This window comes from Astatotilapia calliptera, chromosome 14 (assembly GCF_900246225.1).
Source record: "Astatotilapia calliptera chromosome 14, fAstCal1.2, whole genome shotgun sequence".
NCBI classification, from domain to species: Eukaryota; Metazoa; Chordata; class Actinopteri; order Cichliformes; family Cichlidae; genus Astatotilapia; species Astatotilapia calliptera.
Genome location: NC_039315.1, coordinates 38,843,879 through 38,856,060, shown reverse-complemented (window position 1 = coordinate 38,856,060; position 12,182 = coordinate 38,843,879). Strand labels below are relative to the sequence as shown.

Sequence of the window (12,182 nt, the reverse complement as noted above, 5' to 3'; positions counted from 1 at the left end):
GTATTTCTTTGTGCCCCCCTCTCCCTGTTAATGCCCTACCTGCCCCCTGGCAAAACTTTGCTAGATCCGCCCCTGCACAGTTACCAGCTGTCAGCTACTTAGAAAATGATATTGGTGTTATTTGTGTCTCAGAAACAGCTCATAACTTCCCTTCAACTCATTCATGTCACCTAAAAGGTAAACCTGTTTCTTCATCACCTGTTCAGCTCTGATGATTCAGTAAGGACATCTCCTGGTTTCATCTTCATGTTTCCCTCTCACCACATATACAAACCAATATCATGACCAGCAGCTTTACAGCTGTGGCTCCAGAAAACATCAGCTGATACTAGAAATTAATATTAAAGACATTCTAACAACAGCTGATCAAGCTTTAACGTGCTGCTGTTGTTTAGCTCGACATCCGCCGGTTTCCTCTTTCTGGCGCAAAGTGAGCGATAAACAAACAAGAGAGAAAAGCCGATCAGCTGATCATTGATCAGTTTCATGATCGAAGTAGCAACAGGAGAGGGAGGGGAGAGAATGAAAGGAGAAGAGGCAGCTGTGCAGCAAAGACACAGAATAACTCCAGCTTTGTGTCTTTTTCATTCTAGCTGAAGTCCGGGACAAACTGTGTTCCCTCTCAGCTCAACACCAAACGCATAATATTTTCTCTGAATGCGAGAGGATTCCGTCTTTTTACTGGACGGTTGGCAACTCTACTAACTAACCTTATGAATAAAATAAAGTTCACTATCAGTAACATCATAGCACCGACCCAGCTGTATAGAAACTCCGTCATGCTAGCTAGTACGCAGTACGAGTTATTGTAACTGACTGTAAAAAGTCAGCACAACAAAAATAAACTCCACCTAAACTTGGTTTATATCTGACCCAGATAGACTGCAGGTCATAACTTCTTACCTGAAGTTCAGTTCACCTGACACTCAGGTCTCTCCTCCTCCTGCCTCCCCTTCCCTCATCCACCTGCTGGCCTCTGTGGAAGCTCCGCCATAGCCACTACCAAACAACAGAGTTATTTTTACACATCGGCCAGCATCTGGCCAGCCCACCACTTCCCATTGTCCATGCCGTTCCAAAAAAAAAAAAAAAAAACCCAGCCAAAAAAAAAAACCATTGGCCCATAAAGACGAAAAATCACCATCGGGCAAATGCCCGGTATGCCGAATGTCAGTGTGGATGCCAGTCCAGCTATGGCCGTGCCATCAGTTTACGGCACGCGTGCCCAGGGTTGCCGACCCCTGTTGTATGCTTTGATGCAGCCATGAGAGCATTCTCTTTCTAAATGAAGCCATGTTCCTGCCACGTTGCGGTTGCCACCAATTTTCCTGACATTCAGCAGTAATTAGACCATTTACTGCTGCCTAAGAGCTCAGAATAGAAACTGTGAGTACTATATGGTCCTGTGACTATCTATAGTTTCATACTGTAGACCAGCGGTCTCCAACCTTTTTTGCGCCACGGACCGGTTTATGCCCGACAATATTGTCACGGACCGGCCTTTAAGGTGTCGTGGATAAATACAACAAAATAAAACTAGTACTGGTACCCAAAAAAAGAAGATTTATTCATAACACACGTGAAAAGACCCAGGAAAACAGAATTAACGATAAAAACGATAACAAAATAACGCTGAAAACCGATAAAAACCCTGAAAACTATACATTTCACACCGGAGCCTCAACTCTCGCGGCCCGGTACCAAACGACTCACGGACCAGTACCGGTCCGAGGCCCGGGGGTTGGGGACCGCTGCTGTAGACCCTCTGCTTTCCTCACACTGAAAGTTTCTAGAGTTTCTGCTACTGCAGTTCAGTGAAAAATCTCATTTACAGAATATGATTAATGTGTACCTCTCCTCAGCCTGTTTCCTTTGCTTTTGACAAACACAATCCTCAACATAACTAGCAAAAATACGACCTACGACCCTACAGGAAGTTTTTGCCAGGCCTACAGAATTTATTTGCTTTGTTCGTGTATAGAAATACAGAGGTGCATGTTCATTTATCATGTTTTTTTTTTTTATGGCAAAAACAGGTGTTGATAAACACCAAACAAATAGTACATAAATGTGTTTATTGTTGTTAGTTTTTGCAAGCTACATATTCTTTGACAAAGTAATCAGTTACTAATCAATAATAATTAGACTTTTTCACATATATAAATGAGATCACAAAGTTGCACTGCACTAAAAATAGTTTAACAAAATGTATTTAGAAACATACATGTAACGTAACAACATACATGTAACACATAGCATTGCCATTTATTTTGACATTACACCAAACATAACATGTAGAATATATAAGAGGACAATTCACAGTCGCACTAGAGCGTAATGGTGTTCATTTTTAGATCGTCTACAACAGCTCATATATATATATAATTGCAAGCAGTTAAGTGTTATAAAAACAATTCTCAAAAGTTATATAAATGTTGATATTCCTTGTAGCCTAAGCAGTTTATATAGCACGTTTCATCCAAACTAGTTAAGGAGCAGAGATATATGCATACACTGTGATCATTATAAGAAGATGCATGTGTCATTCACGCAACATTGACACTGACAATATGGGACACAGATGGCCAGCTTGGTTTCCATACTCAGGCAAGCGCTACTGTCATCCTTGTAATGACTGCAGCTGCATGATCTTTTATTCTTCATCAAACACATTAGTTGAACCCAAATAAAAGGAGAGGGAAATACGTGAACTTGTACACATTGTTTGGTTCATGTGTAAAGAGGGAGAAAAGTGAAAATGGCACAATGGCTGTTTTTCATTGAAGCTAAATCAGGTGATTTCAGTGTTGGTGTTAGTGTGTTTGTGTTTACTGTATCATAGAAAGCATTCATCAGAGATCATATTTAAGGAGTTTGGAACAGCTATTATAAAATGAACACTTGGTGACTTATTGACACACTGAGACATTCTCGGTTCCAAGTACCAAGCATCCTCAAGATGCTTTTGGGTTTTGTAAAAAGGAAAAAAAAGAACAAACTGACAAGATGAACAAGAAGGCATCTTCTGTACATTTTCTGTTAAGTTAATCGTTTATTATTAAGTGCTTTCACTTGCAGTTTCTTCTTGAAGATCAGTAATTTTAATTTTAGGTAGATTCTGTTTTAAATGGGAAACATTTTAGGACTTAAAAAAAAATAGATGCTTGAGGTGCAGTTTTACCAGGATGGTAAAGGCAGTGTTGAGGATGTGTAAATACCCAGTGCTAGGTGTGCCAACAAAATTCTAAATGAAAATAGCTGTTAAACTTTTGGAATGAATTGAACTTGATTAGGAAAGCTCAGCGTTAGACAGTGTGTCGCACTAAATAGTAACATCAGCATATCTACATTTGTGTCTTAGATGCAAGCCCTCCAGAGCCAGATCGAGTTCCAGGAGCAGTCCATGGTGGAGAAATCCCTTGTCAGCCGGCAGGAAGCCAAGTGTCGTGAGCTTGAGACCAAGCTGGAGTTTGAGAAGACCCAAGTCAAACGCCTAGAGGTAAGAGCTAAACACAGGTTGGGTGCTGCTGGCATTGGTAGACATTTTTGAGAGGCTGGTGGGAGCATGAAAGATCCTAATAACGTCAGAAAGAAACTGTAGAAACAGAAAAAGGTCACCTTATAAACGTATTGCACTTCAAAAACATATCCATCAGTGTTGCTAAATCATATAATCTGTGATAATACTTATATATAAAAATGTAATGAGCAGCATGATGGTGCTTATATAGCATTGTTGCTTCACATCAAGAAGATCATGAGTTTGAATCGACTAATAAACAGCACCGTTCTGTGTGGAGTTTGCATGTTCTCTGCTTGTCTACATGGGTTTGATTTGAGTATGCCAGCTTCCTCCGACAGTCCATGCAGTTAGTGGTTAGCTTAATTGATGATTCTAAATTGACTGTAGGTGTGAATGTTTGTCTGTTTCTCTGTGTTAATCTTGCAACAGATTAGTAACCTGTTAAGGGTATAACCTGCTACTTGCAATGAACTCCCCCACTCATCAACCCCGAATTTGATAAGTGGAAGAATCAGTGTATTTTTGCTATAGCGACCCCATGTGTTTAAGTTCCCTGGTCCATGCTACTAGGCAAGGCATGTCTGAGGACAAGAGCTACTTGACAGCCCTTCACTACCTAAAAGCATCAGCATATGCTGATCCCGCAACGGTCAGCCTGTCAGTCAGCTGCCTGGTTTCCAGCAGTCAGTCATTTGGTCAGCTTTTGTCTCAATCTGCATGTATGCAAATAGCTCAAGAGGGGGCACATACTAATCATACACATTGAACAGGGCCCAATAGAGGATGTTGGACCCTGATACTACCCTCTTGTTTGGTTCACCCACAGATTCTTTGTTTCGCTGTTTGGTCAGAGGCATTCATACCAGGGGCCTGTTCAAGGTCATTTTGCAGGGCTCTAGCAGTCCTCATCCTGTTCCTTCCTGCACAAAGGAGCAGATACCTTTATTGATGATGGTTTAACAACCATCTACAGACCTGTCCAATTCTCCAAGAGTATGCCCGTCTCCTGGAATCTCCTCTTTGCTCTTGAGACTGTGCTGGGACTTTACAGTAATACAAAACTCCAACAATCAGACAAGTCCCTATGAGAAAGCACTTGGCAACAGTGGGAAGGAAAAACACTCTTTTAACAGGAAGAAATCTCCAGCAGAACCAGGTTTAGGGAGAGGCAGTGATCTGCTGTGACCACTTGGGGGTGAGAATAGACAAGGGTGGACAAAAAAAATGATTAATTACAAAGTTGTGTAAACCTTTTGGAAATGGACATGTACCATCCTGGTGGAATTAAATTTCCAGCTAACACTGTGTCGAACTATCAGTAGTGACACTAAACCTAATCATACCATCAGCTGCGTCTAGGGATGCTGGTCAGTCAGAACATCGCCTTGGCTACAAATTTGGCCAGCAGTGTTTTGCTATATACTTTAATACAGATTTTCAACCACACAATTAATGTGTAGGTCCACCTCATTCCATAAGACAACATTGCCCTATAAAAACAGAAACTTCACAGGACCCCTGAAGGCATCCTGTTGTATCAGGAACCGAGATATGAGCAGCAGGTACTTGAATTCAAGAGGTTGGGCCTCCGTGGATAAGATGTTTGGGGTTTTTTTTTGGGGGGGGGGGGGGGGGGGGGGGGTTTGCACATCAGTGAGATACCTGATTGGTACAGTTTCTCTTAAATGTTACTTTCACCACCATTACTATACACACATTTTTCACATTTTACATGCCATATCTATATATTTATAGTTTCAGTCTCTGTCTCTAACCACCTCCCTTTGTTGCTGACAGAGCCATTTAGCTCGGCTTAAGGAGAACTTGGAGAAGCTGACGGAGGAACGAGATCAGCGCAGCAGCAGTGAGATTCGAGAGAAGGAACAAAACAAACGTCTCCAGAGACAGATCCGTGACATCAAAGAAGAAATGGCTGAGCTGGCCAAAAAAGAAGCAGAGGCCAGCCGCAAGAAGCATGAGCTGGTAAGACAGCAATGAGAATGATATCAGTAAACTAAGCAGTGCAGTCACATGCTACTAACATGTTAGGACACCCTGCACAGCATCCACAAGCAATATATCAGCAACACTGAACTCATCAGCCTTTGGTCCAGACTAGCTGAAAGGTTCATTTTATCTCTTGCTTCATTAACAGGAAATGGACATTGAGAGCTTGGAGGCTGCTAATCAGAGCCTGCAGGCAGACCTTAAGTTGGCTTTCAAAAGGATTGGTGACCTCCAGGCAGCCATTGAGGATGAGATGGAGAGTGATGACAACGAAGACCTTATTAACAGGTATGGGGCCACTTATATGTGTAACTGAAGCTGAGGTTTAAAATCACTCTTTTCTGTAGTGGTCACAAAACGAGTTCTCAAGATTAAATCTGGAGAACATTAGCAATATTTTAATGTGACAATCTAACTGTTTTCACTGGTGCCTGCCTTTTTTTATATCTAACTGAAAGACGGTTTTCATCAAGTTGGTTATAGTTTGACAAGGTATCCAAGAAGAAAAATTTCACGTTTAAAATGATGTCAACAAACCAATCATTGTCTGTCAGCCAGGACAGCTGTCATGTTGAGCTCGCATTGACCATTGAACATCAGCTCCACTGACAGCTGCAATGAAAATTGTTAAACAGTATACAATAGCTGTATCCTTTTTTGACAGAGTGAGATTTGATCTCAAATCACACTGCAGATTTTCATTCATATAAATTTAGCATGAATATGATATGCTTGTCTTTATAGACGATGCATTTCTTTTCTTCTGTGCTGCACCAAAGATTTCTCTAACTGTGACCCAAAAGCTGAAATGCATATCATGCTATTGAACCGAAATATACATGCTATATTATGGAGGTGCAATAATTTGTTTGCAGGGGAAACTCTTACATCCACGTTGTAAAGACATTGTAAAGAAAGTTTAAACCGCTGGGAATTAAAGTCAAAGTTAATGGGCAGAGCGTATAAAACAGTAAGGGACAGGGTTAGATACACTAAAGTGATCTTTGAATAATGAACTATTTCAAAGAATGAAAGAAAAAAGATTTCTATTCATTCTGCAAGGTCAGATTGAAGTAGTCTGCTCTTTGTCCCTTAAAAAGGTTCAGAGAGTTCGCTGAAGAGAAAAAAAAGGGGTCGTCACATTAATTCCTGAAATAATTTGAATATCATTCACGTTTCATTTTTGTCATAATTTTTATTCAATTTTTTTCTATTTGTTTCTTTGTTGTTGTTGTTTTTTTTATTTCTCCTGCCCCCCCCCCCCCCCCCCCCCTTCATCATCACCATCATCATCACCACGGCCAGTTTGCAAGACATGGTAACAAAGTATCAGAAACGAAAGAACAGAATGTGAGGAACCTGTTCTCCTTATGCACACACACATACACATATTTATTTATTTTATTTTCACCACTGGAAATGATGCATTCTAGTCTTTGAACATTTAGATGGATTTGGTTTACATCTAGTTAGTTTTTCAGTTTTGAAAAGACTAGAAGAGGTGATATTACAGATTGAAATAATATAGAACATGGATTTTGAATGAATGTATGAATAGACAAATTTTAGGTGTTGGTAGTTTAGAGTAATTGCTCCATTCCAAATGCACTGATTTTCTGCAGTTTTTACAAACAGGAATGAAAGCGTCATGTAAGGAGAGATAAATGCATCATCAACAGTGCTCAGAGATTCCCTTATTAACCATGTTTATTTCACATTTTATTGCATGCCATGAAGATGCATGAATAACACTTACAATACATTATGAACCCTCAGCATGAAAGTTTTCTATTTTTTGCACATTTGATTATCGTTAAGTCTGCAGTGGCTTAGTCTGCCAGCCTTGTTGTGCTCCACATCACCACTTAAAGTGAGCATTCTTAGAATAAAAACAGGAGGCAGAGATTTGTGAGCTGAGTTGAAGAGAAAAACATAGTGTGCAGATTATTGATTGGAATTTTATGCTAGAAGATGGATTTTTAGCCAGGTTGGCCACAACTTATAACAACAAAGTTATATACTTGACCAGCTTGTATGTTAATGTACATCCAGTGTCCCAGACACTGGAACAGTCTTTTGGTAGGATTAGATAGCACAGAATCCTAAAAGCACAGTCAATAATGATGGCTTTCTTGACTTTGTGAAGTGGTATCTGATTACCCATGATCCCAGGTACCTGCTGACTTAAAGAGATGCTGATTTTTATGACTCACATTTCTGCTTCTAGGTGATAGCATCAACACAATACATCATTTATTCTACTGTATATACCCTCTTTAAGCCTGGAAGCTGTTCAACACTGAAATATGTGAAAACCCGACAGACTTTACAAAAAGCTTATTTTAGTTCTGTTTCAGTCAGTTTATAAACTTACTTTTTGGTTAACCACAAGTGTCGGGATCTCTTTGGTCATCCCTCTTGAGGAGATCGTTCTCACAGTTCTTGTGGTCTCTCACACTGTGTTTATGTTCTGGTTTACCTGGAAAGTGTCAGTTCCTCTGTGTTGCGTTTAAATATCACTTGGTGATGCCTAGCCTCTCGCTCCCTGGGCCCTCTTAATATTTTATTGCCCTGCTCTAGGGCTGGATGTGACTGTGACTCAGCAGTGACTGCCCTCCTGACAGGAGAAAGGGATCGTGTGTTTCTCATCAATCTTTAAATTGCACTTGCTTAATAATGCAGAACCCTCAAATGTCTTACAAAAAGCTGTCTTGCTCAACACTCGGACAGTTAACCTCTGGTTCTCAGCTATTCCACTACCTTGTCAGATTACTAATCAAAGCAGGGAAGTGTAGACTTCTGGCTTTCATGCCTGACTTATCATTTTATATAATATCAGATACAGTTTATTCTTCATATGGTTCACATACTTCGTTTAAATAGTCATTTGCAAAGACCTGCACATCTTGTCCTACACCATGAGTTGTTAAATTAGGTACCAACAGTCACTAAGATATATATTTGATTTGATTTATTATATATATATATATATATATATATATATATATATATATATATATATATATATATATATATTGTTATTATTATATATTTATATTATATATTTGATTTAATTTAGAATTGCACACTACTGCTCCCAAACTACACACACTGCCCCAGTGGTGTGCAGTGGTTTTTACAGAAGTACTTCTCCCACCCCCTCAATAAATAAATACATGAGAATAAAACAAAATAAAAATGAAGTGAGGAAGAAATAAAGGAGAAAATGTAGTCTTTAACCAGACAAACACACCGCTCTGACAACCCCTTACTTTACCCTTCCTCAACACTACATCTCTGGCTTAGAATTTTCTTACTACTAAAGTGTTTACTATTAGTTGCATCAAATTCTTTCAATTCATGTTTGCAACAGCTGTCCTGCGAGGGCCGCGACAGCTTTGCATCAGGTCAGAAACACAAGGCAATACATTGGTTTGAAAAGCATTTTAAATTATTAAAACTTTTTTTTTTTTTAAATCAGAGCTAAATTTAAATGTTTGAAACGCTGTGTGATGTGGTTAACTGCGAATATATCTAGAGTGGGATTAAAAATTAATGAAAAATGAAGGTGGTGTATTAGTAAAATCAGTAGTTAAACTCTGTATATGTAGTCAATCAAGGGATTTTGTACACAGGCCCAGGTAGATTTGGATAGCCTTTTTTTCCTCCATGTAGAGCAGATGACTAACGTTTAGCTAGTCTTGTTAATCTAGCTGAGTGGGTTCAGGCCAATGCAGAACAGCACCAGGGACAGAGAATTTCCTTGGTCAATCCCGCACTGCAATTGGCTTGAAGCTGGCCTGTAAGCTTGTTCTGAATTCCTGATTAAGGCACTCGGGATCCTGTTGATCTTGTATAGTTGTACACATTCCAGAATCCATGTATTAGGCATTGAGTCATTGTTGTAGTCAATCCAGACATCGCCCTGGTTGATTAGTCTGGTGTTATAGTCTTGAGCGAGTGCTCTGTCTACCAGTATCTCGTTTTTGGTTCTGCCCCTCCTTTCTGGACCCTGCTCGTTCATGCCATGTGCCTACACACACACACACACACACACACACACACACACACACACACACACACACACACACACACACGTATATAAAGATAAATCCAGGGTGTAGCTCCGCCTCTCGCCCTATGACTCTATCCAACATAGATTTCACTTGCCCAGCCTTTTCACATAAGGCAGGCAAAAATAATAGATTCTGTAAGACTCAGGGACACACAGAGAATCTATACACGCTAATGATGAATATAACAGAGATGTACAACCAGTGGCGAAAGAATGTCAAGGACAATTTATGTCTCCACAGCACGAGATGTGGAGAGATGAAAGATAAAAACAAAGAAAACGAATGGTCTTTTGTGGCAAGTCCACAGAGGAAAAGATGAGGACATACAGTGGGTAGAAGCAAATCCCACAGATTATTTAATAGCCGAGACGTGTGCTGCAAAGCTTTTTATAGCTTAATAGTCTGTCGCTCTGTCCTTCCACCAATCCCTTCTGCATCATCTTTGCTGGGGCTGGGACTCAATGCAATGCAGCTCCAGTATTACTATTTAAGGTATTGTATTCCATAAGAGCCGGATCTCATAGGGCAAAGCATACTGTTAAAAATCCCTTTTGAAATCTTCAGTTTTAGTTTCTGATTGCAAATGATTTTAATTTTCAGTGGTTCTAGGCCTTTCTGTGCTCCACATGATGGTAAGTTTTCTGAAACAGATGCAGAGATGTTGAGCCACACTCTGATGTCTCTATAGGACAATTAGGCTGTAGCAACTTTATTTCATAGCACCACACAACCTTTGATGGCACTTTATCAGTGTTGCAGGGCCACCCTCACCAAGTCTAGTTTGGTCAGAGACATTTATACTAGACATCATTTTGTAGGTCTCTGGCAGCGCACATCCATGCCAAACACCTTTAGGCAGGATACTAACTCCAAATTGCTCTCAGATGCATCCACTGAAATATGAACGTGTGAATGTTAGATAGAAAGCATAGTGCTTGTGTACATAGGTGTGAATAGATGGATGTGAGTGAGGCATACTGTATAAAACGCTTTGAGTGCCCAGAGTAGAAATATGTTTATATAACCGGTCCATTTACCATTTATACCGGTCCTGCTGATGGGTTAAAGACCTGCCTGTCTTCTGCAATTTCCTCCATGCTCTTTAAACTGTGTTGGGAGACACAGTAAAATAATAATAATTTTGTCCATATCTCTCTAGTATGCGCAAAACTTGAAAACCCACAAAACAACTGTGTGATGGAGATGTTTACTTCTTATACAATTTAAAAAGAACAAAAAAACCCACAAAATGCTAAATTGCTAAAATAACCGGATCTCCAGTTCCTTTGAATGATGATGATAATAATAATAATAATAATAATGTATACTTTATTTATCCCCATGGGGAAATTACTCTCTGCATTTGACCCATTCACTCAGTGAAGCAATGGGCAGCCACTAATCAGGCCCCCAGGGAGCAGTGTGTAGGGATGGTACCTTGCTCAAGGGTACCTCAGGGTAAGCCATTCAGTGGACTCGAGCCCCTTCCGATCATGGGGCGACCACGCTATCTACTGAGCTATCCCTCCCTCCCTGTTGAACTGTATATATCAAAGCTGTTGTGCCTTGCATTATAGCTCTTTCATGTTGTTTCTTTGTCACTGAAGTAGAGAAGTTTAATGTTTGCCAGCATTGGTAGCGCTCATTTAACCCCTTAACGCCTGGTGGATCCTATTTCAGACACAGTTTTTGTGATTTGTGCATCATCAGTGTGATCCCCCCCGCCTCCCCAAAAATACCAAATGTAACAAATACAGTAGAAATTAAAATTCATATACACAATTTCTATTCCTTTTTGTACAACTGCCAGAAGGTTCAATAAACACTGAAAAACGTGTGAAATTTCTGGCATTGATTTCATGGTTTGATAACCATAAGTGAAGTCTTAAGGTGTTGACATCTCTGCAACCTTGACTTGACATGCATGTGTTTTTTTCCCCCTAGAATAAATGCTACAGCCACCCTTCGCTGCCACACTAACACCACACACGAACATTACTACCTGTGCTAACTGCCATTTCACATTCATATTCCATCACCCTATTCTCCCACTGAATGGCAATATTTGACTTTTCTCTTTATCCTATTCTTTGCTCTCTTCTCTCCTTTGCTTTCGCTGACCTGTTTTCCTGTATCTGGCCTGCACCAGTCAAGGGGATTCAAACACAGATTCTGAGGTGGAGGATCATGTGGAAGGGGTGAAGTCATGGCTGTCCAAGAACAAAGGTTCCACCAAAAATCTCTCTGATGACGGCAGTCTCAAAAGCTTCAGGTCAGTACAAAGGTAGTGTAACACACCATACTTTGTTAGGATCTTGGGCTTATGTTCTCTAGGAATCGACTAAGGAACGAATGACACACAGCTAAAAGAACAGTCAACATTTATTCAAAAACTAAACCAAAAACAGTCATTCAACAGTTCACAACAGTTCCAATAGTCCATATTTGTCAGTCTGTGTATTCAGTTTTAGAGTTCAGAGTTCTTTTCAGTTCAGGTGTGTGTATAGTGTTAATGTTAGTAGTACTACCCGGGTAGTGTATTGTTCTGAGATCTCATAAGCTTATTTGTCAAGAAG

The 12,182-nt window shown here is 40.0% G+C and overlaps 1 protein-coding gene across 11 annotated transcripts in view; it reads left to right on the top strand.

Annotated features, from left to right (window-relative positions):
- The window catches only part of myo18ab (myosin XVIIIA b), a 131,826-nt gene that overhangs the window by 106,528 nt on the left and 13,116 nt on the right, over positions 1–12,182 (top strand). For 8 of the 11 annotated variants that reach the window (XM_026192025.1, XM_026192023.1, XM_026192022.1 and 5 more), the window contains 5 exons: positions 3,362–3,499; positions 5,321–5,506; positions 5,679–5,818; positions 6,836–6,880; positions 11,756–11,878. In XM_026192025.1, coding sequence (XP_026047810.1) covers positions 3,362–3,499; positions 5,321–5,506; positions 5,679–5,818; positions 6,836–6,880; positions 11,756–11,878 — 632 coding nt within the window. Of the gene's footprint in view, positions 1–3,361; positions 3,500–5,320; positions 5,507–5,678; positions 5,819–6,835; positions 6,881–11,755; positions 11,891–12,182 lie in introns of all 11 variants that reach the window. The other 3 variants (XM_026192028.1, XM_026192020.1, XM_026192024.1) reach the window with 2 other exon arrangements.